Below are 26,785 nucleotides of genomic sequence, written 5' to 3'. Positions count from 1 at the left end.
AAACATCCGGGTTTCCCCCGCTTGGCTCCGCTGTGGCTTCTCCCTTTTTTTAGAAGCCATTTTGGACGCGGTTCAGCTTTTTTTTTTTTTTTTTTTTTTTTTTTTTTTTTTTTTAATTAAAAAAAATCACCACTCTCCCTCCCCCCTTTATTTTTATTTCATTTATTTATTTATTTTTTACGCTCCCCCCCCCTCCCCCGCACATGGCAATTCCCACCCCCGCCGCCGCCGGGCCGCCCCCTCGCTCCGCGCCCCGCGCAGCCCGCGATGCCGCCCGCCCGCCCGCTGCGCGCCTCCTCCGCGCGCTCTCGCCTGCCGCCTCGAGCAACCTCGCAGAGTTTCGCGGCGCAGCGCGCGCCTTGCGCGGTGGGGGGGGGCGGGCGGGGAGGCCGTGGAGCGCGCACGCGTGTGCGCGCCCGTGTGTGTGCGCGCTCGCCCCTGCTGCTGCTGCTCCTGCTGCTGCTGCTGGGGGAGCCGGAGGGGCTGGGCCGGGGCGGGGAGCAGCAGCAGGAGGAGGAGGAGGAGGAGGAGGCGGCGGCGGCGGCGCGGTGCGGTGCGGAGCACGCCGCGCTCCCAGCACAAAAGCCCGGGCGAAGAAACTCTTGGAAAGCGGCGAGCCGGAGCCGGGCGCTGCGGGGCTGCTCCTCGCCACTGGATACATTTTGCAACTGCGAAGGAATTAAATCCGATTTTGTAGGATTTTTTTTTTTGTCCCTCTTCCCCCTCCCTTCCTTTCTCTTATTTTTTTCTTTCTTTTTTTTTTCTTTTTTTTTTAAGAGAGCCTCATTTCGCCCCTCTTCTTTCACTCTCTCGAACATTATATATATATATATTTTTTTTTTTTTTCCTTGGGGATAGAGAGGCACACAAGGAGAAAAAAAAAAGTAAAGGAATATGATTGCTTCGTGGTTGACTTTCGCCTTTCTTTGTGGAACTTTCTGTGCAGGTAAGTGCGTTTCGGCGTGTTTACCTACGTTAGCCTCTCGCAATGCAAAAGGAAGAAAAAAAAAAGAAGAAAAAATTGAATGGGCCGCGCGGTTGTCCGCAGGCAGCTTCCCAAGCGGAGCGAGCCTGCGGCCGGGGGAATAACCCCCAACTGGGGAAGGGGGGGGCATTTTAATTTAAATCCCCCCCCTACTCCTCCCCATCTAGTTTTCTTCCTGCTTTACAGGACGAGCCTTCCCGTGCTGCTTTTTGTTCCCTTCGGGGCAGGCGGCGTGAATTAGCGGCAATGTAAACACGCCGCGGTGTCGAGGAAACTTTGCCGAAGCGGGTGTTCGCCGCTGCGCGGGGGGCACCTCGGGGCGGGGGCGAAGCTGGGTGCGGGGGGGGGGGGAGCTGGGCGCTGCCGGGGTGTCACCCCCAGAGGGGGTGAGGGGAGGAGGACCCCCCCCCTCCGGTCCCGGTTACGAGAGGGGTCATTTGGGGCCGGTTCATGATACGGGGAGCTAGGAGAAAGTTTTTTTTTTTTTTTTTTAATTAAAATAATAATAAGGGGGGTTTTGTTACGAGTGCTTTTTTCTTTTCTTTTTTTCTATCTTTTTTCTTTCTTTCTTTCTTTTTTTTTTTTTTTTTTTTTTTGAAAATACATGTTTCACTCGTACCGACCCCAAACTTCACCCTGCGGGGTGCGCGTTTTCCAGAGGGACCAGGCGCGGGGAGGGGGCAGTGGCGGAGGGGGAAAGGCCACAGCCAGGCCAGGCTGCCCCGGGGAGGGGGGGGGGGGCGGCGGCTGCGGACCCCCGCGCGCCCCCTTACCCTGAGCGAAAAACCGCGGGCGGGCTGCGAAGCCCCTTCGCTCCCGCGCTCCCCCTCCTCTTTCTGTATTTTTTTTTTTTTAATATTATTTTATTTTCCGCTTTCTCCTTTTATCATTCCCACGGCAGATCGCTGGCGGGCGAGCGGTGGGTTGGGGGGGGGGGGGGAGAAATGTCTCGCCACGCTGCTCCCGGCCCCCTCTTTATGTACCAGTTGCGCGGGGATGGGCGCAGGGCACCAACTTGTCCCGCTACGGAGCCGGCTTGGGGGGGAGGCGGCTGCGAGCAGCGTTCCCAGGGCGCAGGGGAGATGCTGCAGTCGTGCTTTAAAAATACATATATATATATAGATATATATCAATATATATGACTATTATTTTGATTCCGTGCGCTGGGCGGCGGCGGGGGCGGCTCGGGCAGCCGGGTGCCGCCGCGCTTCCTTTGTTCCGAGCGCCCATTAAATATGCGCTGCCGGGGGCTGGTCTGAGCGGCGATGCCACCCTGCAATTAGTATTTTTAAAGCCACACTCAAATTGATGAGATCTATGCTTAAAAAAAAAAAAAAAAAAAAAATCCGTGAGCAAAGCCAGCTTCCCCCCCACCTTCCTTTTTTTGTATTATTATTTTTTTTTAAAATCTAATTGATGGGACACTTGTGCGCACAGCTTTGTTTCCATGTGTTGCGAAGGGGCTGGGAGGGATTGTATTTACATAGCAGCGCGGAGAGCGAGATCAGGTATTTGGGAAGGAGCAGGGGTGTGTGTGGTGTGTGTGTGTGTGTGCGCGCCGTCAGTATTCGTGGTATTCAGGGTGGCTGTAATCACAACAGCTCTCTTGGCTGGAAAATTCTATTATGGGCATAAAGGAGATTTATGGTCAATGTATTTTCTTTCCATATATCTTGGAATCCTTTTATCTCGGGTGATTCAATAAAAGAGATGGCTTCCGGGTTTTTGTTTTTGTTTTGGGTGTTGTTGTTTGTTGTTGGTGGTTTTTTCTTTTTTTCTGTTTTTTTTTTTTTTTTTTTTTAACCTGATGCTATCGTTGTGTATATAGTGGCAGAAATGCAAGTTGGAGGAAAAAGCGGTTGCTTAAAAAAAAAATTAACCCTGAAAGCTTCTTAAATGTATCATGTTATGAAAGGGATAATCTGATAGGACATACCTACACTGACTTCTCCCCTCCTCCCCCCAAAAAGATGATAAAGAACCCCAGAAAATGAATAAATTTCTGTTTATTTGGAAAGGTCCTCGGAGAAATCATTAAATAGGTGCATTAGCAATTCTGTAAGTCTCCCCCCCCTCATTTAAAGCCTTTTCCGTGTTTCTCATGATATTTGTGTTTGTCAAGACAGTCCTTACTGTCCATTCCCCCCCCCCCCCAAGCTGTCCAGGCAAGACCCCCCCACCCCAAACACCTAAAGTTGCCGTGGGCTGCAGGGGATCACAGTGCCGGGCTTTGCTTGAAGTGGTATTTCTTTTGTGCGTGTACGTGCTGGACACGTTAGGACTGTAGGAAAGTGGTGGGCTTTTCGAAAATAGCGTGACCTCCATTGTCGGCGAGTCTCATCGCTACCTTGGCTGCCTGCAACAAAGCAAGCACAGGCTGCAATTTATTTTTTTTTTCCTTTTCTTTTTTCCTCTCCCCCTCTTTTTTTTTTTTTATATCTGTTATGCTTAATTTTTGGAATACAGAGGATTCATTGAGGAAAACATTATGTTCATTTTTAGCCCTTTGTTTGCAAATTTTCTGCAAGCCCAAATGTTCAGAAATGGTGCTTTAATCGAGGAGTTTTAGAAAATACAGAAGGTGTAAAGAGATTTGCCTTGGGAGATGTATTACTAACACTTTTCCCTGGGCTATTACACTACTTTAATTTTGGTGCAAGTTTAAGTAATGCCATGCAGCAGTGAACTGTGCTGCAAATGGACCTGCTCTCCTCTTTCACTATCATGTATTTATCCTCTTGCGCTTGAGAAAGGGAATAAAACTGGCTTCATTAGCTTGCTAATTAAACACAATGAAGTGCATGGCCTAAGGTTAATGGCAATGGCCTTTAAAAACACCGAACTCTTGAACAGGTGTGTGGGATGGATGGATATATGTATGTGTATATATATATGTATATATTTTTTAATCTGTCATCAAATCCAGATGATTACAGCGCCAAGATAACCATTGCCACGGGTCCGTGGAGAGGAAGACGCCCCATTAAAGAGGCAGGTAGGCAGGATGTTATTTTTAGTGGCGTTATTTAGAGACGCCTACCCAGGTCGGACGCTGCGTGTTGCTCAGCCCGCTGCCTCCCCCCGCGCTGTTCTTCGGGGTGCGTTTCGGCTTGCTAAGGCAGAGTTAAAAATCCGCTGTCGCTGGACCAGGTAAGCGAGGGTCTGACGTGTGCCTGGGTAGTTAGCTGAAGTATTAACGCACTGAAATTTGTGCTGTTTCTTGTATCTTTAAGCAACCCATCCAAGCTGTAATGCCTTTTTTGTGTTTTTTTTTTTTCCTTTTTTCTTTTCCTTCTACTCGGTTGATGAGATAGTAAGAAACAGCCAATTAAAGCGGAGGTCTCCTACTCACCACGTTACAGCTGTCACCAAGCTCCTGTCCAGTCTGGTCTCCATCAACTAAAACACTCTTGTCAGGGTTATTTATTTATTTTTTTTTTTTTTGCGGAGGGGGGGTGCTTTACGTGACGGAGCAGTTGTAGACCTCCCCTGTTGGCACTGAATAGATGATGGCAAAGAAAGAAACAGGCCAGCCTCGCTTTTCTTTCTCTTTTCTTTTTTTTTTTTCCCCCTCCTTTTTCTTTTTTTCCCCCCTCCTGCCCCCCAACTCTTTCGGACCAGCACCGAGGGCTTTCCTGGTTTTCACCGGTTCTGGGAGGCAGTCGGGCCGCTCCTGCGGTGCCGGGGGACGCGCTGGGCGCCGAGGGCAGCGGCTTTTGGAGCGTTGTTAATAGGATTACCGTCAGAGCCAGCCCAAGAATTTAGCCACTGCGATTTGCAACATGCCGGGGCTCTGCGGTCGGTTCCTCTGCGGGACAGACGCGTTTGCAGGTGGAAGAGGACCCAACAGACGTTATCTTGGTTTATCCATGGGGAAGGAGGGGGAAGGAAGAGGTGGTTCTAGGCTGGGCATCCAGGGAAGGTCTATTTGCGTGCTCTTCCCACGGGATGCATGATCCCAGAAAGTCAGGAGATCTTTGAAATAATAATGATAAAGTTGCTGCGCTTTTGAGCCTTGTAGTGAGAGGTGTTTCGGTGTCACGTTTTGAGGCCTCAGCTCAGGACCACGTCTTAAATTTCCTATTGCCACTAGCAGTTGACCGTGTGGAGCTTGACTCGACGCCGGCTGAGATTTTAGCAGCCTTCCGAGGCCGGTAAAAACGTTATCGCCCTCGCGCCGAACGCAGCCGCCGGGACGGCGGCGCTCGAGCACACGCGAGCGGCTGGCGACTCGCGGCCGGACGGCGGCTGCGCCTTCGCCGGCGCGAGCTCTTCCCTCCCCTGCCTTTCTCCTGCGCTCCCCGCTGGGGGCCGAAACACGGGGCAGGTCGGGGCCTTCCCGGCGCGGCCGCCTCCGCGGTCCTCGGCGACGTCTGGGGCCGCGCCGGGCTCGTCCTGGCGGGGACGGAGCGAAAAGCGGCGCGGGCGCGGGGTGCCGTTTCAGCTCGCTGATGGGGCTGGGGACCTGAAGCGAGCCTGCGAAAATGTTTGTTTCCTTAGTCACGCGGGAGCTGGTAGAAGTGAAACTTGTATCCGTGTATATTTATTATAGCACGTAATTTATGGGACCTAACGTAAGTTTACCAGATAATCCTGTATTTGGCATTTTTAATACCCAGGGAGGCAAGGACCTGCCGCTGCCCGTGTGTCTGCACTTTCTACTTGGAGGCAGCGACTCTTCTGAAATCTCAGGCGCCGGTGGCGGGATAGGTCTCTCCGTTCCTTGGCTACTGCTCTGACCACCAGGTTGTCCATTTTTTCTTTGTTTGGAATTAAATTTGCTGGAAAAAAATGGAGTGTTACGCTAACCTTTATACTGGAGGTATCACTTTGCTTTCTCTCTACTCGCCCAGTCGTGCACTAGTGTATCCATTAGTGACACGTATATGGTCCTCCTGCTTTTGTTTCAGAAGGATAAAATGCATTCAGAAGAGGTGTAGGTCTTTTTTAATCACATGAGCTGCTTTGCAGATTGAGCTGCATAAATTTTTAATCCTGGTGGACATTTGCACAAATTGAGATACGTGTTTTGAACTCTGCTCTTCACGTCCAATTTCTACTCATATTATGATAAAGGCAGAAGAGAAGGGAGCTCACCGTGGCGGAGGTTTTGTATGACTCCTCCAGTAAAGTTTGAAGCAGAAGATGTTGCTGCTCTTTTGAGGGCAAAGACAGCAAAGCTAGGAAAGATGAGCGTCTCTGGCACTTGTTGGACAAATCCTTGATCCTGAGTCTGTGCCAAGTTATCCTCTGATTGCAGTGGTGAAGGCCGTCATTTAAAAAAGTTCGAGTAGTTGACCCTGCACTGTAGCACCTTAGGTGCTGGGACTATCTCTCCTTTTTTTTCCTTTAGAGCTTTTTTTCACCCTTTGCATAACCTGTTTTCTAACTGGTGGCAAAAGTTTAGCTTCCATATGCAGCAACTGTAGTGCTAATGTAATACTTACTCCTAATTTATTGCTCCGAGGTGTGAGATTTTAAGGGTCAGAGTGGGTGCGAGGGATAAAGTTAGCTCTGTTTGTCCATGATTTGTCAGATGGTCAGTCCAGACTGCTAACTTTTCTTTCCTCCAGCATTATCTATTACAAAAGCATTGTGTGATGCGTGAAACTTTTAAATTTGGCTTTTAGGGATATTTTACTTATACGTGATTTACTCTCTGCAGCCAGTTTTGTATTCCTAGGGAGGCAAGAATGCAAACGTGGGTCTGAAGTGAAGATATGTTCAGTGCAACTCTCCCTCATTTTCTTGTGAATTTAGAGGGGAAAAAAAATCAAGCAATGAGTGCACTGCAGGCTTTTTAAGCCCTTTCAGCCCATACTTGGGTTTCGCAAGCAGAAGATTACTTCTGTGGACTGCTGGCTCCTTCTGTTGCTTGGAGGAGTTGTCTGCAAATGGTGGTTATCTCCGTTGCTTGTTGAGACTTCTCTGGAAACCAGGACGCTTGAGCTTTGCAGATGTGATGGTTTTGGTCTATTTTATTCTGGTCTTTATGGTTCTGGTCTAGAAAGAGCTTGTTGAGTCACACTTGCTTAGATCCTCTGCTAGTTATTTGCTTTGTTTGAGACCCGTAGGCTGTCATGTGTAATTACTCTATAATCAGTGGGGTGAAACCACAGTTGACTTGAAACCCGGCTACTCCGCTGCACGGATGCTTGCAGTACCCTCTGGCATAGCCTTATCCCGGCAAGTTGAGTCTTGGGGTGGCCGAAACAGCAGCCCAACCTGTGTGCTCGTGGCCCGCTGACTTCTCAAAGTCTTGATTTTTTTTTTTTTTTTTAAATTTCTTTTAATTAATTAATTTCCTTCCCTGCTCTGACAACTGAAATAGAGCAGGCTTTTCTGTTCCCACTTTAGTTCGGGGGAGTAATTAATGGGTTAAGCATGCTAATCGCCTATATATGTGCATGCTGAGAAATGGGGTTGTCCTTGAGTTTTCATCGGGGAGGATCGGGTTACAGTGCAGCAGTTATTGGGTAGCTCTCTGCTGCGCTGAAGTTTGAACTCTGCTTTTCTTGCCTTCGTGCGCGTGCACAACTTATCAGCCACTTCCCCCCCCCCCCCTGCTTTTTAGTAGGAAAAGTCTCTGCTAAAGCACATTCTTATGCCTGAGACAATACGTTTTCCTGAATACCTGTTGCAGTCACGCTGGATAACTTGCACATGTGCTTGGCAGTGGTCAGTAATTAGATCCTAGCGGGTAAAGCTGGAGGTGGCAGCAGTAGGCACCGTTTCTGCCACGCCGCAATCAATTCTCCCCCTTGAAACTCCCTTTTACGCGAGGGATGCCGGGCATGTGGGAGGTAAGCCTCGTTAGTGCAATTGGGAAAAAATCGGAGAGGAAGATGGTGCGTTTGGTATTTGGGGTTGCCTTGTGGGCTGTTGCAGTTGGGTGTTCTCGAGTTACTGTGCCTACAACCAAAATACTGCGCGTATGTGCATGAATTTTGCATATTTTGCCACAAAAATCTCCTAATTCGAGCTCCCTTGGATTCTTTCAAAATATCCCAGAGATAAATGCTCTTTTTTAGAACAAACTCTGTTGAGATAAACATTTTTAACTGATTGCTGTTGTTTTACTGCCTCGCTGATCTGATAGCCTCTAGTCCCTTCCTAGGGCTTCTGGTGCATCTTCTGCATGTGGAAGTGTGAAGCAGGCCTGCAGAAAGGACAGGCTTGGCATGCTTAGATATAACAAGAAATTCCAGTGTAGGTTTTAATTGCTTTTTAGTGTCCTGGAAGCAACGCAGTGGCCCTTAGTGCTAAAACTTCAGGTTGCTTTGCAGAAGCCGTAGAGAGCCAAGTAGAGCATTTCTGCAAAAGTACGTGCTTGCTGTTGCTGGGCAGTTCCCCTCCTGGGTGGAAGTCTGTGGCGTAAAGGTCATTCATTTACCTGGATTTGCAAGGTGATAGATGCTTGTCCAGAAACCCCACCAAGTGCAGCCTAACTCTGACCCTGTGGTTATACCGGTGACGGAGCCGAGTTTGTTGTCATCGGCGGCGAGTTCAGCCATCCCTAGCGGTGAATTTTCACGTCTATATTGTACCTGAGATAGCTGTGGAAGACTTTATAGATAATTTTTATAGCTATAGATAATTTCCTGTAGATACCTCCTGCTATCATCTAATGGGATGGACTTAGTGCTAATTAAAGCAAACATTGGATGCTTTTTTTTTTTCCATAGGTAATAGAATTTCCTTTCCCACACCATCCTGTACAGATTGGCTATTTATTATGCAAATAACAGCCAAAAAGAAGAAGAAGAAGGAAAAAAAAAACTTCAAAGGCAACCGTGAGCCCCAGAGATGGCGATTACCCTGTTAGATAGGCACGATGCGGCCGGGTCTCGCCGCGTGCCTGCAGCCCCCTCGAAGGATCGCCGTAAACGCCTTTGAGACGGCCGGCGCGGAAAACTTTTGAAGCGCTGTGCGACGAGATAAAGTTTGCTAAAAATAGTGCCGCCTCTGAAAGGCGCTTGGAAACTCGGAGCGAGCCGGGAGTCGCTTTACAGGCATTGTCGGGAGGATTTCAGGGTCCCGCGGATGGGAGATGAATGTCTTTCTGTTATAGTAACAGCTGCGCTCCGTCCGTCGGGATATAGTGTTTGCCCATCCAGCTCGTAATAATTAAACAAAAGAGTTATTTCATAGCGGCCTCGGCGGGGGATTACGTTGGAATTTTATCTTTCTCCATTTAGGATTCTCTGACTCGATTAAAGCAAAATAATAATAATAAAAAAAGTTAACCTCTCACCTGGCCTCGCCGCTTCACAGAGACGGCTAATTACCATGGGGAGGGAGCGAACGGGCAACTGGAGAGATTAACAAAATAAAATAAAAAAATTGAAGTTCCACTAGTTTGCTTTTTTCACTAACGCGCTTGTCCTTGGCGCTGTAGGTGCTCTGATCCCCGCGCTCCCGACCGCCTGGACACCTGATGCTGTGTCGGCGGCTTCCTGGCACGACGCTTTAACGCGACGTGCCGATTTCTTCCGTTCTTCCTCCGTAACGTTTAGGGGGGAACGTTGGTTTTCATCGCGACCGCCACTGAAATAGCCACGGCGGGTGCCGGGCAGGCGGCACCGGCTCGGCCCCGGGTTTATTTACCGCGGTGGAAATAGCCAGCAGGGTGAAGGGGGGCTCCGGGGCGGGGGGCAGAGTTGCCTCCTCGCGTCGGGAACAGCGGGAGGAGCCGGCCGTATTCTTTTATTATTTTTAAAAATTTTTTTAATTTTTTAAAAAAGTTTTTTATTAATTTATTTTTATTTTTTATTATTTTTTTTTAATATAATATAACAGTGACCCTCCTAGGAATAGCCGCTTTGCGACTCGCCCGCGGGTTAAAACACGCCGAACGCCGCCGCTCAGCTTAAAGATCGCGGCGCAGTCGCACGCGTCGGAAAGTTAAAACCTGGGCTGCGCTATGTTGAAACTAATAAATTCTGCCGGTGAAATGCGGGTCCGAGGCTTTCCGCCATTCGTTTAAACGTGGGTTAATGGGCAATAGCAGGAACGTGGCGTGGACCTGAGGATGGCGGTGACTTCGTGTGCGTTTCTCATCCGACTTCTGCTTATTATTTATTTTTTTTTAAAAAAAGGGAATTTATATATAAAATTGATTTTTTTGGGAGCCCTGGGAAGGAGAAGGAAACCATTTATTTCAACCCCCAAATTCCTCCGAGCTGTAGAAACATTGTCAAAGTAATTGTAGCCTTTTCAATTTTTCTCTGTAGCTTACTTCTGTGCAGTCTAAGGAAAAACTGCTCTGTTGATGGATGTCACTGGTGGTTTTTCTTTTCTTTTTTTTTTTCTTACCTTGGGAGATATGCCACAAGTTATTGTGTGCACGATGTAAAATTGGTCCACACGTACAACTGTAAAAGTCTAGCTTTTCCTGAATATTGTGGATATATGTCTGCCAGTTTCTTCTGGATTAAGGTGTTATACCTTTGGTGGCTTGCTGCAGGGTATCATCTTAATCATTTTTGCTGTAATTTAATCATCTTAATTAAAACTGCATTGAATTGTGGAAAGTAATTTGGGCCTGGAGAGCTGTGGGTTTTGTATTTTTTTTTTTCCTGCTTGTTAAGAGATAGTAATGGTCTTGGCAAGATTCTGCTAAAAAGAAAAAAATGAGCCCAGTGTACAAAAAGTCATGTTGCCAAGTTAGTACAATATTTCTCCAGCTAATTGTGGCCTTGAAGGGTATAATATAAAAGGTCAACTTTGTTAGTGAACTACAGGCTTCTCCTGCGAGACAGAAATCCGTGTCCTTATCAAGGATGAGATCGAGGCACCTTGGTTACACAATTGAGCTTTGCTATAATTTGGACATCATTAGGCTCTTTATTAAAGCAGCGGAAAAGTCTAATCCATCTTTCCGGGCTTTGCTTTCTCTAAGGCATTTCTGGGTGGGAATTTGCAGGAGGACTTCCTTCTCTTCTCCTCCACCTCGAAGGGGTCGGGTGAAAAGTTGCAAAGTTTCCTGTGTTTTGGGCATCTTTTTTTTTTTTTTTTTTTTTTTTATGGGGGGGGGGCAGTGTTTTTAAATGTTAGGCCACTCCACCACCTCTTTGCTGCTGCTTGAATTGAGCAGAGCGAGGAGGATCAAATCCCAGAAGGAGCAGCTGCTCCTTTTGGTTTGTCCTGTCCCTTAAAAACCTTTACGAAACCAGAATGTGTTAAAAATGTTTGGTATTACTTGTTCTTTAAACCCCAAACCAAAGCCCTTTATTTTATTTTATTTTTTTTGGTGGAGGAGGACAGCAACTTTGACATGTGGCCACAGGACCAAATAGCGGTGGAAAGCGGTTTTTGTTCTTTTGCCCCTTTTTCATGGCAGGGGTCTTGTTTTCATTAGGATGTCGGTGCTCCTGGGGATGAGCTTTTGTGGCGCTGGCTTCTGGACTGTGAAACATAGCTGGCTCTTCCTGGTTTGGTCACTCTCTCTCTTACCCAGCGGATTTTTTTCTAGTGGAATAGATAAATTGTCCCCCCCCCCCCCCCTTTTGGCCAGTTTGATCTGATTATGCGTGGCTATAAAAGTTAGCGCTGTGTTTTGGCAGGGCTTCCTTCACAGTGTTTTGGAGCCTCTAAATCTTGGTACCTTCAGCCCCGTTGCATTTGGGTACACGATGTGCTCTAAGTGCCCATGTCCTTGAGACATTAACGGTGCTGGAAAGGCTTGCAGGAGCAGCAGTATCAGATCATCTCCATGAATGACTAACTTCACTCTAATGCATCTTGAAGGTGATAGACCTTGCAGCGTACCTGTGGGATGCGGACGTGCTGGTTTTAGCACCCCGAAGCGGAGCGCCACGCTCTGCGGGGGGTGATGCCTGGTGCCATCCCAGCGAGGGGAAGTCTGTGATCGCCCATCTCCAGAGGTGTCCCCAAAGATCCCGTTGGTCCAGGGGAAAATCCGAGGAGGTAGATTTCTATTGTCTTGATAATTTACGTATGGGGGAACTTCATCTCAAGCTTAGATTCTGCAAAAACACCTGGTCTCGCAGTAGTGTGTGCATCTCTGTAGTGACTCAGCTTGGAGTAACACGTTCTGTCTTCAAATACGAAAAACATCAAAAACTCCCCCAGCTAACCAACCCACCCCCGAAAAAAACCACTTGTGAAGAGACCATGTTGTGCTTGTTGAAGAAGAAAGCTCTGTCCTGTACTTCTGGCATTCTGCAACTTCCTTCCTGGAATCCTACTTTTTGTCGAATTGGTTCGTCAAGGGCTCCTAAAGTCATCCTGGCTCCTTGACGCACCAGTGATCGGGATTTGGGTGAATGTTTGGCCGCATTTGAGTTAGTTTGGGCAGCACCTCATTTGCAACCTCCTGGCTAGCGATGTTTCCCAGGTGTCTGTCTAATGGATGCTTGTGCTCTTCAGGACCTCTTCCCAGGCTTCTCTGACGTGTGCCAAAATTTACTCTTCGAGCTATTGCAGGGACTGAATGTTTCTGTGCTGAAAGAGTGAGCTTTCTCGGGCCGCAAGATTTTAGTGAAAGCTTTAGGTTGTGAACGTGTCATCGTCTCATTATGGTTCTTTACCACTTGGTGTTCTGTTGGTCTAAGCGATTTTAACTGTCTTCAGCCTAAATTGAGTGCTGCTTTCAGTATTTATAAATCGTACAACTGTTGAAACAACCCAAATCTCTACTTTCAGCAATGGCAGAGGGGTTGAAGACAAGAAGTGGTCTCTAAGGAATATAATGTGCTATATGTTAGGGTATAAATCAACCTCTGACTTGTGGATGTTGGGAGGAAAACTTCCTTTGGTACTTGTAATCCAGAGTTGACCGCCTATAAATCTTCTTGGATCTTCTGCTGAAGTGTCTGGTAGTCCTGGATAGCAGGTTTTGGATGTAGACCATGGTGTTGAGTGATGTGAAAAGCTACTCCTTCCTTTTCCAATGCCATGGATAGGTACTCAGTTTTGAGTAGATGGTTGTCAAACTAAGCATTTAAAAATGATTTCATTGTCCTGCTCTCTCCCCTCCCTCCCAGTAAAACCTGCAGAATTAACTTTGGATGCTGAGAATTGAAAGCAATCAGCAAAAAATATAACTTTTATTATTATTTTTATTTGCCTCCTGGAGTTTAAGATGTGAGAATGTAGGTTGGTTGTGTTTTCATACTACTACGATTTTTTTTGTTTATTTGTTTTTTCTCCCTGTCCTCTTCCTCAAGGGCTGGAAAACATTTTTCATTAGATGAAGATTTTGTATTTTCTTTAAAGGTTTGGTAGATGAGACTGTAGAAGACAAAAATACAGCTTCTTGCTGGGTAGTGAGAAATTCCAGGAAGGAAGAAAAGGGCAGGAAGTAACTGCTAATGTTTTTGGAGGTACAGGTTGGCTCATGTCAGCTGGAGAGGATGGTGCATGAAGTTTCTCATTGCATTGCAGGCTTTCTTCAAACCAAGGTTGTTTTTGTCTTTTTGTAGTGTAGTGCAGTTGCTAAAGCAGTCGGTCTCTCTTAGCAGCTCTTTTAGCGCTGCTGGTGAAGTTTCTACTTGAAGGCTGAAGACTTGGGTCAGGTTAATGTGACCAGCTCTGGTCCTTTGGCGCTTTCTGTGAAGGACAGAACGTGTTTGACATCTCCAAGTTCTTTGTAGGAGGGAAAATTCTCCCCAGAAAGATTTTTGTATGAGAACTCTCAAACTTCATCTGCTGGGAGAGTATCTGCTCTTGGTGCAGCTTTATGCTATTCAGCTGCCTTGTTCATCAGTATCAGGATCTAGAAGCTGCAGCATCAGCCACCTCCATCAAGACGAGGGACTGCATCCTCCACCTGATTAATACCTCGTCTTTGCGGGCTTCCTCTTCATCCCTGGTGGCATCTGGCACTTCTGAGATGTGGTGTTTACAGGAGGTTTCCTCTGGTGGAAAACGTAGCTGGTAACAAGTGGCGTATGAGCTTGGGAGCTGGGTTTCTTTTTTTGATGAGTCTCTGTTATTTCTGATACGCCTAGTCTGCTTTTCTTCCTGCTATTTTTTTTTTCGGGGTGTGCTCTCTCCACCTTTCTTTCTTGGGGGAAGAAGTTGGTTGGTCTGGCTTGAGGAAACGTTTTCTCGCTTGTCGGAACAAACGTGGCTGAGCCTGGAGCACACTGGAATGGTTTTGCAGGTGCCTCTGCCAAGCTTGTCAGCAGTGGCTAGGCCAGGAGAGCCAGGATGCTTTACAGATTACACAGCTTTACAGATTTTTATCTCTGATTTACAGGAAGAGAGAGTAGCCTGAAGTCAGTCTTGGCTGCTCAGTAGAAGAGATGGCTGTCAGAGCCGAACTTGGGGTGGAGAAACCTCTCTCCATCAAGAAGATGTTCTCCTCAGCCTGCTCTTTGGACTTGGTGACAACTGATTTGCTATTAGTCCGGAGTTCTTAGAAACATGCCTGATAAGGGTTTTTTTTTATTTATTCCTTTCCCTAGCGGCTGGTTGGGGGTGGATGCTTGCAATTCTTCATGCATTTTTTTTTCTCTTCAGCTCCTTATGTTCGACCGGCTCTGGAGGCTGGTGTGAGCCTGTTTTCCCGGAGCTCCTTCCTGGGCTGGCTGCCTCCCGGCTGCTTGGCATATATATATATGTATGTATAAATATATATATATATATATATATATATATATATATATATTTATATAATATATAAGTATGTATAAATATATATATATATATTTATATTATATATATATATTTTTTTTTTGCAAGGTCTGATGGATTCTGCTGTGATCTGATGGATTTTGGCTGCAATGTAAAGATGTCGCGGGGCGCAGCTCGCGTGGACTTGTGTTAAACCTGCTCCCTCCCCTTGCTTTCTGTAGTGCTTTCTGTACTCTTCTCTTTAGCGGTTTTGTTGTTTTGCGGAAGATGAGCTGTCGTGAGCTAAATCACAAGTGGGCAACAGGTAACCAGACCAAATTAAATCGCTAATGTCCTACTAAACTTGTTCTGCCTACCTGCGTATCTTTGGAAATGCCTTTTATGTGGACTGTAAATTAAGTTGTTCTTGTTGATCTCACTTCAAAGAAGCTGCAAGAGTAAGTTAATAGGAACTGCTGAGAGAGCTCTTCCTAGAAAGTGCCCCCCACCAAAAAAGAAAAAAAAAAAAAGAAAAAGCATCTCTTTTCCTCTTTTCTATTCTAGCTTTGGAAAATTAGGGAAATATTTATTTTGCCTTTTCTATTTCTCTTTTTCATAATTAAAAAGAAAAAAAACCCTATGTCTTAAATATTATCTTTTCTTGCAGATTTCATCTTAAAATATTTGTTAAGACCTTATTGGTTCGAAGTATTGTGGTTACCATCATGACAGTAATGTCATTTTTGATGGTATTTTATAATGATACTCGAGGGGGGAAAAAATAGCCTAGAAATACTTGTTTCCCAGGTTTTTCGGTATTTTTCAACTAGATATGAGCCTGAAAGGGAAATGGAGCCGTTCCTTTCTGTTGTCAAAGTTGACCTCATGGCAGGAGATTGATGTTTAAAATAATTCTACAGTTCTAGCAGTTTACAGTGGATCTTAAAACATGCTTTCCTTTTTTTTTTTTTTTTTTTTTTTTTTTTTTTTTTTTTTTTTAAGGTTATCTTATTTTTAGGGATTTGGAGGGCCCTAATTCCCAGGAGAAGGAAGGAAGAGGGGACCCTTAGGAATGCCTAGTGCTAATATGATTTGGAGAGGAAGGAATAGGGTGGTAGGAAGTTTTTGCAGCTAAAAAGACAAGATGGCTCGTTGCTGTTTCTTTTCAGCACTTCCTTCACTTTTTTAAATTTTTGCACCTTTTCTGCTTCCACACTTTAGGATCACGCAACTTAATTTTTGGTATCTCCATCTCCTACGTATTTATTTGCCCATTCCTCTGTTGAGTTCCTCCTGATGAAATCAAGAGACACGGCTTTCCTTCTTCAGGGCTGGACGAGCAGCACTAGGGCGTACTGCAGAGCAGAGAGGCCTACGGCGTGCGCCGCTGTTGCCTGCCTGTGTACCTGGGCACTCGTTGGCGCGGAAGGTGTTGCAAAATTAGCTGGGATGTGAATCTGCAGCAGCCTTGCTGTGCCTCAGTCCCTCGCTCTGCAGATGCCCTTCGTGCATGGAAATGCTGCAAGAGCTTTTCCACCTGAAATTTTCAACAGGATTTGAGACAAGGATTTTTTTTTTTTTCCCCTCCCAGAAGTGATACCCCCTCTGAATTTTCCATGGAGAAATTAATACTTGTTGTCTAGCTTGTAACTGAAAGCCTAGGCTGGCTGTGGGGCACTTACAAGCCTGCAGGTCCTGGAGTACAACTTGAAAATTCCTGGTGTTAGAAAAATAGAGCAGGGGGGGAGAAAATAGCTTGAGAGGTATTTGAGAGTCTAAGGCTGATGCTTTTTTTTGCTTGACAGCACCCTGGATAACCTCACCTCCCAAACTGGTCATGGTGGCTGACACAACCCCTATTTTTTTCCAAGTCAAACTACCTTTTCCACAAAACACAAAGGTCACTCTGTGTGCGTGCAAACCTTCCATCTGTGAAAGAAATACTGTAACCTTTGTCCGTGTAGGATTCACCTCAGTTGATCTGTGCCACATGTCCCTCAAGGTAAGCTGGGTAAGTGGCTAGCAGTCAACGTGGAGAAAGGGCAATCCCATTTGAGGCTCACCTGATGCTCGCTGACGTTTTGCTTATCTGGAACGAGAAGATTTCGTATGGAAACTGCTTGGCTAGTCCTGAGTTCGTGCAGACTCTTGTAACGTATTAATCTTGAGGGGGAATTACAGCTTTATAAAATGAGGAAGGTTTTATTCTGTGGTGAAGGCTTCCCCCCCCCCCACTGTCTGCATATGTCTGCTGGAATCTCTTACGCGTTTGCAAGCCTCACGTTAGACATGTTGAGAAGCTGAGTGAAGACGTTTCTTGTGTAGTTAAATACGTGCATTAGTTCTGCAAAATCAGCCTACTTAGTCATCCCTCTGCTTACTTTTTATAGCTGGTAATAACTGCTGCATTTTCCCCACTTTGGGGTGGGATTGATATGTTTGTGCTCGCTGTGTAGCCCTCCTTGGGCACTTACAAGAAGGCTAGAGTTTGCAAAGTGCTTTAAAATGAAGTTGTCATTATTGCAGTGTATCAGTGTCTTAGCAGATGCCGTGTCCTACCTTAGGAAGCATTCTGGGACAGATCGTTTCCCTAGAATGAAGTTGCCTGAGTCAGTGTTTTGGGCAGTCGATATGTGTGCGCTGCGTCAGGAACGGTTACAGGAAACTCCCCTGCCTCTCTCCAGTGTAGTGGTTTTGTTTTGAAAGGGGTCTAGAGTTTATAACCATCAAAAGTAAATTTGGACTTCTCTGCTTTTTTGATATTTAGGAATCAGCCTTTGTGGTGGCATCTTGATGCTTTCTGGCTGCTCTTGACTCTGTGCCAAGACTACGGGATTCTTGAGTTTACAGTCCAGCTTTCCATTGCTATCTGATTTTGGACATGTTTTCAGCATGCAACAAATGAGAGTGGTCCTGCTTTGGCTCAGGAGCTGGTACATACTCCTGTCCTTATCCTAACTTTTAGGACTTGATTTGGCAGAACAGGTGCCATGCCTGCAGGAGATGTTTGTTAATGCAATTAAATGCTTGTCATTGGTCGTAAACGCAAACTTTTAATAACTTTTTTGCCCCTTTGATTGACACAAATGATGTCTCCAGTGGAAAAGGCAGCACCATTTCCATTTATTTCCTCTCCCCTGGTCCCCCAAAGCTGGAGAGTATTTGGGAATCCTTTGCCATGATACCAGCAGCACCTTCTTGTGCTCTCGGCTCTCGCTGCTGTTGGCCAGCAATTGTCTGCTCTTTCCATGTCTCACCCAGCTGGCCACTGCGGTGAGGCTGTTTCACACTGTGCTGTTTGCTGTGTGCAACCAAAGTGCAGGAAAAGCCGGGAGAAAAAGCTAAGGGTCGCATGTCCGAAGAGGACAGAGGAAGGAGAGAGGCTGGGCAGCTCCTCTGTCAACTTGGCAAGCTGTAAGCTGGGCTCTTCTCCTTTAAGCGCTCTGTCCATGTAACCTTCTACAGTTGCATCTCTTCCAACATTCCTGATTTTGCTTGGCCCAGCGCTCGTTTCCAAGATAGCCTGCTGAGTGCTCTTTAAAACATACTGTAATCCGGACGTTGGCTCCATGTGGTCTGCAGGCCACCAGCCAGGCTGTCAGGCGGGAGCCACTCTGCCAGGCCCAGCCTGACCCTGCACAGGGAAAGTGCTTGGGCCATGCTTGCTGCTGGGTGCAGCTCTGCTCCCTGCAAGGGGCTGAAGGGGACCCCCCTGTGCCCAGCAGCGTACTTTCCAGCTGAGGTACTACTGTGTATTTTGGAGCGTTAGATGGGATTTTTCCTTCCATGAAGGAATTGCCCTGCATTAAAACACCTGCATGGAAAAGCTACTGCTGTCTTGGTAGGATCATGTTTTTGGAGTGCCTTCAAAACTGAATTTACAACTGAATCACTTTTTTTTTTTGTTCTCATTCTTCTTCAAATTCATCCCAACTTTCTCTTCTTTAAAAGTAGTAATGCTGCAAAGCTCTCCAGCTACTGTTACAAAATGAATGAGTTATTCTAGCTAAATGGAGTAGATGGGGATGGAAACACTCCTGGAAATAGTGCAGATTCTGAAGCAGCTGTTGACAAAACTAGTCAGCATTTCATATGCGCTGGACCCCAAAAAGAAATGCTGTCTCACTGAAGTGATTCTTTCCTTTCACCTTCATTCCATTATAAATGTATTACAGTCAAAAATGCCGAATTGTGTGAGCTGTCTCATCACTGGCAGATGTCTTAAGTCTGCTGTGTAAGAAGGCAGTCCTTCCTTTTGTGGCAGCTAGTTTCTCTTCCTCCATCAGTCAGCTGGTGACCAAACATCTTTCTCCGATAGTGGAGTTTGCCTTGTAGCTATGTGTCCGCTCCTGCCCCCGATGAGCTGTTTCCTTTTCTTTTGTGTTCAATGAATGTCCCAGCAATAGCACAAGTAAAAGAAGAATTTACCATAACTTGAGTAAATCCTAACAGAATTCAACAGGACTGAGGAGGGATGCATCAGGGACACTTGGTGGCATTCACGAATGTCTCCGTTTTCCTCTAATGTTCTCCTGAAGTCTGCCTCACTATAATGCTCTTGGGCCAGATCCAGTTTCTCTGAAGCTTTCGATATTCCCAAGGGTAATTCCTATGCACTCTTTAATTTAGGCATGTAGTTAGCAATTGGGAGCCTTTCCTGCCTGACTGACTGGGGGAGACAAAACAGCCTGGATCAGGACCAAGAATGGAACAACCGTTGTGCCTCTTGACTTGTTTTCCTTTTGGATGCATAATCAAAAATTCTCCCAGCAAACTTGCCCTCCTTTAGTGGAGAGAACATTACTGCAAAGGAAAATGCAGAGAACCAAATTCTACTCGCTGCTGCCACCTCATCGCTGGTAAAGCGTGTGTCCCTTTAGACTCCCTTCTTAAATGTCTCTTCTTTCCAGTCCAAATTGCTTCTTAATCCATCAGGCTTGCTATATATATATATATATGTGTGTATGTGTATATATATATGTATATATATATATATATATTTTTTTTTTTGGTGCATGTTTGCAGGTCCTGTCTCTGGCCCAGCCTCTTGCAGTTTCCAGCAGCTACTCTGTTCTGCCTGCTTGGGAGCAGATGGTAGTAAAGTCCAGGCATGGGCTTTCCATTGCTGGCTGGAGTAAGATGCCATTAGTTTCTGAATCAGTCCAGCTTTAATGCCTTGCTGTCAGGGATATTTGAGTGTTACAAGGACCATCTTCCCAAAGGGGGAGGAAACCTCCCATAAACTCTTTAAACACTTGCAATCAAGTGTCTGCAAGCTTGTGCAACCAACTCCCGAAAGATTGAAGGAACCTGTGAGATGTTCCTGATTAGTATCTTGGAAAAGGAGAGGATGTAAAGAAGTTTTGGCTCTCTCCAAGTGACTTAAATTATACTTTGTGTATTGAGGAATTCCTGCTTTGTATGCAGTAGAGCATTTGAAAACCAAAAAATATGTAAGCGAATAAAAATAAAAGCTGTATAAAGTATTGTAAGCTTTCTTATCTTCTGAAACCCAAAGCATGTAATTTCTCAGAGTTTGGTGCAATGGTTAATATAATTGGTCTTTGGACCCTGTTATGAGGTATGTCCCACAAATAAATAAATAAATAAAACAGCCTCTCTGTTTTCCCCCTTCCTGGAGTCCAAGCTGCCTCATCTTCTGCCACATCCATGCATCCTCTAGCGCTGCTGCAAAGCTGAAGGCTTACTTTGATTTTTTTTTTTTTTTTTGTTACGTTTTAGCAAACGCAGTCTTGAGGGAATGCTGGCAATTTATTTCCTGTCACATCGTAGTGACTGTTAGTTAAAAACTCCTGCAGCTAACTCTGCAGCACCCAAATAAATTTTTGAAGCGTTGCGTGCGATCCGACGGCACGTGGCCCTGAACAGCAGCTTCAAACTAGGCCATGCTCTGATTTTGGTGGTGGCGAGGTGCTTGCGAGCCCTGGCTCGGGGACTGAGTGGGTGTGTTGTTGTGGTGGTATCCACTAATGTATGCTACCTATTCTGCTATAAATTTTACTGGAGGTGAGGCACAAGTAGCGTTGGGATGATGTGGTTGGGCAAGGCAGGTACGGCTCTGCTTCGTTCCTCTCCCAGGACCGCCCTCGACTGCGGATGAGAGCTTCCCCGCTTTACCCTCGCTAGGATTTGAGTGATGTAGCTAGGTGCGGTTTTTATCTGATGGTAAAAATGCCATTTTTTTTTTGGGGGGGGGGGGAGGGATTTCACCTGTTTGCTATGTTTTAACTAGAGTTGTAGCCTGAATGGCCACTGCTGTTTCTTCCCACTGCACGTGAGGTCAAAGACCTTGCATACCTCATCTGAAACCTAAAAGCGCTTGGTGAATGACACAGTTTTAATAAGCGTACTCTAGCTTGTGTTGTGCTGATACAATGCTTTAAAATGCTACGTGTGCTATTTGGTTGGGACTTCCAGTTGTACGCTCCGTGTGCTTTGAAAATCACTGCTGTTCTCTGGGCAGGCTCCCTTGCAAGGGGAGGATCGGGAAGCTGAAGGGTCTCAAGCTGCGGTGATCTGCCTCCAAAATCCTCAGCCCTGCTGAGTCCTGCGGGAGCTGTGAAGATATCGCCACTTTGGAAACTTTTTGCAAGTCTCAAATTCTGCCCCATGCCGTGCACCATTCCTGAAAGGCTGAACTTTACTCCTGCTCCTTCCAGCCGCTGTGATTATTTTTTTTTTGTACATGCAAAACTTTTTGCCTTGCGTTTTTATTTTTTTTTATTTTTAATCTGAATTACAAGCCTAACTTTTACTGTCTTCTACAATTTGAGCATAAAAGCTTCTGAATTGCCGCCCTGCTTTCCGAAGCGGCGGGCGAGCGTGCAGAGCTCGGTGCAGTAGGTCATCAATGTAACGCGTGTATTATGGCCATGCCTTGGCATTTGTTTTCCGTTTGTAATCCAACACCCAGCTGCTTCGGCGTCAAACTACAAGCAGCTATTTAGTGGTTCGGCTAGTGTTAAGGAATGCATTGTGGTGCTGTTTACTTCATTATGTGGAAGGTTTGTGTGTAGTACAGTGAGGCTCAATTTAAAAACAAAACAAAAAATAAAAGCTGAAAAACCTGTGCCAGGAAGTAAAAGCTTAACGTAATTGTTAACCCGAGTTGAGGGACTGCGAGTGAAAATCAGGTTTGCGTTCTGCAGTCATTGCAAGCATTCTTGATGATGAGAGCAGAGATTACTTTCAGTGCGATAGGGAACTGGACCAAAAAAAAAAAAAAAAGTCTCCATCTCCTCCTCTGCTGCAGCTGTTGTGTTGCCTCTCCATCTCTGGCTGGGCAAAAAAGTGCTGGAAAAACCGCACCCAGGGCAGTAAATGGTGGTTCCACTCTGTTCACGTTTCCCATGCCCCACATGCCAAGCGGAGGGGACTTTGGGTGCCCATGCTTGCTGTCTTGGAAGAGAAGGGATTTCTAGGACACACGTGCAAGAGGGTTTGCAAATTAAATGTGATGCCTGCAGGAGATGTCCAAGTGCTGGTGAGCCAAAATGCTCTATGTGTAAGAATGATTTCCAGCTCTTCCACTTGTTTGAGTGGCTCAGGCCCCTCTTCGGACCCCTTTCCAAGTGAGAGACGGAACCTGGGGAGTTGACAGTGTAGACGTTCATCTGATGGATGAGGAAGCTTAAACTGGAATATGGTGTAGAGGCCATCAAGCAACCCTTGGGTATACTTGCTTTTTGATGGTCCTGATCCAGACTGATATTTCATTTGTGGACTTGAAGGTACAGATATTTCCAGTTCCAATAGCCTGAATTCCCTTATTTTATTCAGATAGCAAAAGGCGAGTTGCCCTGTGCCTTAATTCATATTGTCTGTTAGTGAAAGTGCATGAGGTAAAATTGGATTGAGTTCATTACATCTAGTTGGACAATTAGGATGCTGCTAACTGGTTGTTGAAAGGGTGGAGCAAGGCTTTTGCTCAGCTGATGAGGTTTTTGTATGTAGGCCCCCTGAGCTGCTCTATGTCTTTTGGAGGCCAAGAAGCAGAGATAGGAGGTTTTGACGTCTTGGTGCTCCAAGAGAAGAGGTAGAAGATGGCAGATCTCTTCCTGCTCCTCCACAGGTTGCCATTGCCATGAAGGTGTTTAGTTGGCTCTGAAAAGCTGTTCTGAAAGGTAGAAGACTAATGCGCTGCCTCTGAAATTAGAAATGATTAATGGGGGATATTCTAGCTCCTGCAGCATAGCAGCTGGCATCGGAGGAGCGATGCAAGGATGCAGCGAAACTTGGGGAGCTCAGCCCTTGCCATCGACTCACTGCTGCTGATGCATTTGGTAGGATCAGGGCAAGGGTGATTAACAGGCTCCCGGTTCGGAGCTGACCACGCACAGCAGGAGCCACGTCCCGGGGTGCTGCCAGGAAGGCGAGACATGAACTTGTCTTGCCCAGAAGGGCAGCATGTGCTTGTGGTCTCCTGGTAGGGCCACCGCACTGCGGTGGGAGCTGGAAATGCTCAAGCAGATGTCGTGCTTAGTAATTGGGCTTTGCTGGTCGGAAGCGTTATTACATGCCGAGGTCGCTTTGTGGTTTTGCTGGAACAGCGAGAGTTATAATCTGCTCTTTCTACTTCATAAGTTTGGCCCATTGAGCTCCCTCTGCTTCCTTTAAGATAGGAAAGAGTAAACGTGGAATTAGGGTATAAATCTAACAGTGGCTTGACTTTATGACCTGGTCACACTGCAGAACAGTTTTTTGTTTGTTGTTTTTTAATTTTGGGCTACAGATCAGTCATTTGTTATTGGAGTATCTAAAGATGATACTGTTCTTCCGAGCTTCTTGCTGTTTGTGTGGAACCAACGGTCAGTCTTGGTAGCTGTACGGTAAACTATCAGGTAAGGAGATAAGGAAGTCCAAAGTGATGGGTGACATAGTTATTTAGTAGAACTGTCTTAAAATGCACTTGACTTTATTTGTGCCAAATGCCCCATGGCGTGTTTAGCTGCATCGGACTTAGCAGATCTTTGAATCAAAAAATAAATGCCATAAACCTTACATATCGCTGACATATTTTTGAGAATGCCACTATATCCAGCAAGCGAACTGTGCTGGGCTCTGCTATGTGTTTAATGAGTAAAGGCTGGAACACTGACCTTTTCCACATCCATCTATCTATCTGTGTGTGTGTGTGTATATATATCATAGATATATAAAATAATTTTTTTGATGTGATACTGCTAGTAAAGACTTGAGTCCCATTGCCCTGAGTTTGCAGCTAGAGTCACACTGTTATCAGAGCAACTCAGCTTTGCTTATCAAGTCGCTGGAGAGGAGTTCAGTTTCGGGACCAAAAGGAGAACCTCCTTTTGGAAGTGGTTTCCAAGCAATAGCACTTCAGTAGGTTTTGTTTTGTGTGGTTATTATTTTTCTCCCTCTCTCTCCCTCTTTTTCTAGCAGCGTGTTCCGGGTTGGGTTATCCCAGAATCACAGAATGGGCAAGGTTGGGAGGGACCTCTGGAGATCATCTAGTCCAACCCCCCTGCTCAAGCAGGGTCACCCGCAGCATGTTCAAGATGGCCAAAGCAAGCTAGTCATGTTTTTGATGCCTCCTCATCCAGCATGCCAATTTTTCCAAACAAATTGGAAGCAGCTGGTACCTGTGCCCTGTTTTTATTCTCAGCTCCCCTTCCAAGATTTAAAAACTAGCTGATGGCTTCTTATATGTTATGGGATAGTCTAAAAATAACGCGCCATCCTTTTTAACAGGAGCATGTATTATTAAAGAAGGAACGAATAGGTGCCAGAAGCTGAACGCAGAAGCTTCAGCCCCTTCTAGCTGAAGAAGAGCTTGAAAACCCTCCATCCAAAAGGTTCAACCCCCCCTTGCAATTTGGACTGGCTCCTCAAAAGTGCAGTGCTAAACTTAAGTTCTCAGCTTCTGACGTTATCTACCTTACTGGAGATGGTTCCCAGGCGACGGGCGTTTTGCTCCGCGAGAAGCAGCCGTGAGAGTAATGACTTAAATTCTGCACTGGTGACCGTGAGCTGAAGGAGCTGCCCTGCATCTTTTTGCCCTCCGAATGACCGTTTTGGAAAAAATTTCCTGAAGGGTGTTTGTAACCAGTATCCTGTCGAGGTTTTTCTGTGGCTCCGCTGTTCGTGTGTTGCTGGTTGGAGAGGAGTGTAGACAATAAGCCGTTGCTGTCTCCACGTTTAATTTTAAAGGACGTCGTAGAGAGCAGGTTTTACTTCCCTCCCTTCCCCCGACCATTGCATTGAATTTCTTTCCCTTTAATTATACTAACAAATGTGGAGGAAAAATTATAAATATTTATGGAGGACTTTGTGGCTTTATTCTGTGAGTGAATGAGTGTCCCGACGTTGATTATAATCTGCCATTCAATCACAAATCAAACGTATCTATTCTGTAACTTTAAGAATGAAACTTCGGACTTCTGCCAAAGGCAGAACGAAACGTAATCTGATGTCGGGAATGTTGTTAACTCACGCTGCAGCGTGGCCAGCAAGTGCATTTTTGTTATCCCTGTTCCTGAGTGACTAAAAAGTGGATTGCATGACTGTTAATTCTTGTTAGACCTGTTGGGAGGTGGGATGCTGCCTTTTGGACCCTGCCAGTAAAGAATTTTTGGAAAATAAATATCAAGCGGCACGCTTTGACATTGAATTTGTGTCGGTGTTGTCTTTTAAACTTAATGAAGGATATTTAGCAAAGAGTAAGATATGATTGGGATGCACAAGTTTTTCTTTTTTTCTTTTTTTTTTTTTTTTCCTCCATCTGATAGTGTAAATCCTTTAGTTCCAGTAAAGGAAGCTGTTTCTCCCCCAGGTTTCCTCTTGACAGTCTATCTTCCCTCATCCTTTTCACATGTGCTGGTCATACGAGAAGCAATCTCGCTGTCAGAGCAGAGTGTTAGTGGAAATGGTACATATCCATTCACACTGAAGGATGCTCGACAGCAACCAAACCATTTCCTCAAACATTTTTATTTAATTTTCTGCTTTGTTTCTCACTTGAGAAGTGCCGTGCCGTTTTGGAGATATGCCTTTCCCCGCTCCGATAAGAATATATATTTTCAAGTGAAGCTATGGTAGGGTATCATTCCCTAGGTGGAAAGCAAGAGCTAAAAAGTTTCGCGCAGGACGGTTTGTTTAAAACTGGTTATTTTTCATCAGCCTACGCTTGCCTTTGCTTTTTAAAAGAAGAGCCGAGAGGAGAAGGAAAAATAGCTTTCATCGCGGAGCACTCGATTATCGCTTGTGTGTTATCGGGGTGATCAGATCGTATCATACGGGTTGCCCAGCCTGCGTAATTCATCCCCGCTGAACTCCTGGGACGGGTTCTCTGCGCTCCCATTACCTATCCAGACCAAACTGCCCCCAGCAGGACCTGGATGATCTTTGTACCAATGAGGGCAGGGGGGGAAAATCTATTTGGATGTGGCATGAGCAGCCTATGTGTTATATATATTATTATATATTGTATATTGTTATTGTTGTAGATGCAAATACTGGTCTTTTTGATTAAAACGTTCTTAAAAGGTGGGAGGGGAAGAATTGCCATCCCTATTTCTGTTCCGTCTTAGCTGTTTCTCTGTGTGTCATCCAGCTGTTGTAAGCCATCCAGGTAGACTTCTACAGTACGGATTGTGTTTTATAAAGAATCAAGCATAATAGAGTCCTAACCAGAGCCCATAATAGAGATAGCGATCATTATTGGCAGTAAAATCTGGCAAATTCACTAGAAGCATCTAGTGATTTTTTTTATATATATAACTTTAGATGTCTGATATATGGCTTGAATAAATGGGTCTCTAGTTAGGAATCTAAGGCTTAAATCAGAGTTACGCTTCGATAAGTTTTGTGATGTTTGTTTTTTGACTTCGGAGAGTTGAAATCAAGCCAATTTAGTTTATATCACTGCTCCCCCTCTCTCTTTACTGGTGAAGAGAATTGAAACAATAACTTCAAAACATTTTAAAAGCAGTCGAATGAAATACTTTTTTAAATAATCCTTTTTTTCTCATTTTTCGAGAGTTTTCACAACTCTGTCTCTTGTGGCTTATGTGCCCCGGTTCTTTGTGTTCCTCCTGCTGTGGTGGCCTCTGTTGTCCCTTTGCCTGGCTCTCCTGCAGATGTCATCGGCCGTTCTTTCTTCCGTGTGTTCCTTAAACTGGTCCAAGAAGCCATTTCTCCTTCTTCTGTGTTATTCTTTGACTCCCTAGCTCCTACAGA

The 26,785-nt window shown here is 45.6% G+C and overlaps 1 protein-coding gene across 1 annotated transcript in view; it reads left to right on the top strand.

The window, feature by feature from the left end:
* Positions 1–795: 795 nt before the first annotated feature.
* ACVR2B (activin A receptor type 2B) overlaps positions 796–26,785 on the top strand; it is a 93,759-nt gene continuing 67,769 nt past the window's right edge. Inside the window, exon 1 of the mRNA XM_062567652.1 lies at positions 796–946. Within this exon, the coding sequence (XP_062423636.1) occupies positions 895–946 (52 nt within the window). The 5' untranslated portion in view covers positions 796–894. The remainder of the gene's footprint in view (positions 947–26,785) is intronic.

Source organism: Rhea pennata, chromosome 2 (assembly GCF_028389875.1).
Source record: "Rhea pennata isolate bPtePen1 chromosome 2, bPtePen1.pri, whole genome shotgun sequence".
Lineage (NCBI taxonomy): Eukaryota > Metazoa > Chordata > Aves > Rheiformes > Rheidae > Rhea > Rhea pennata.
This window is presented reverse-complemented; position numbering and strand designations above follow the sequence as displayed.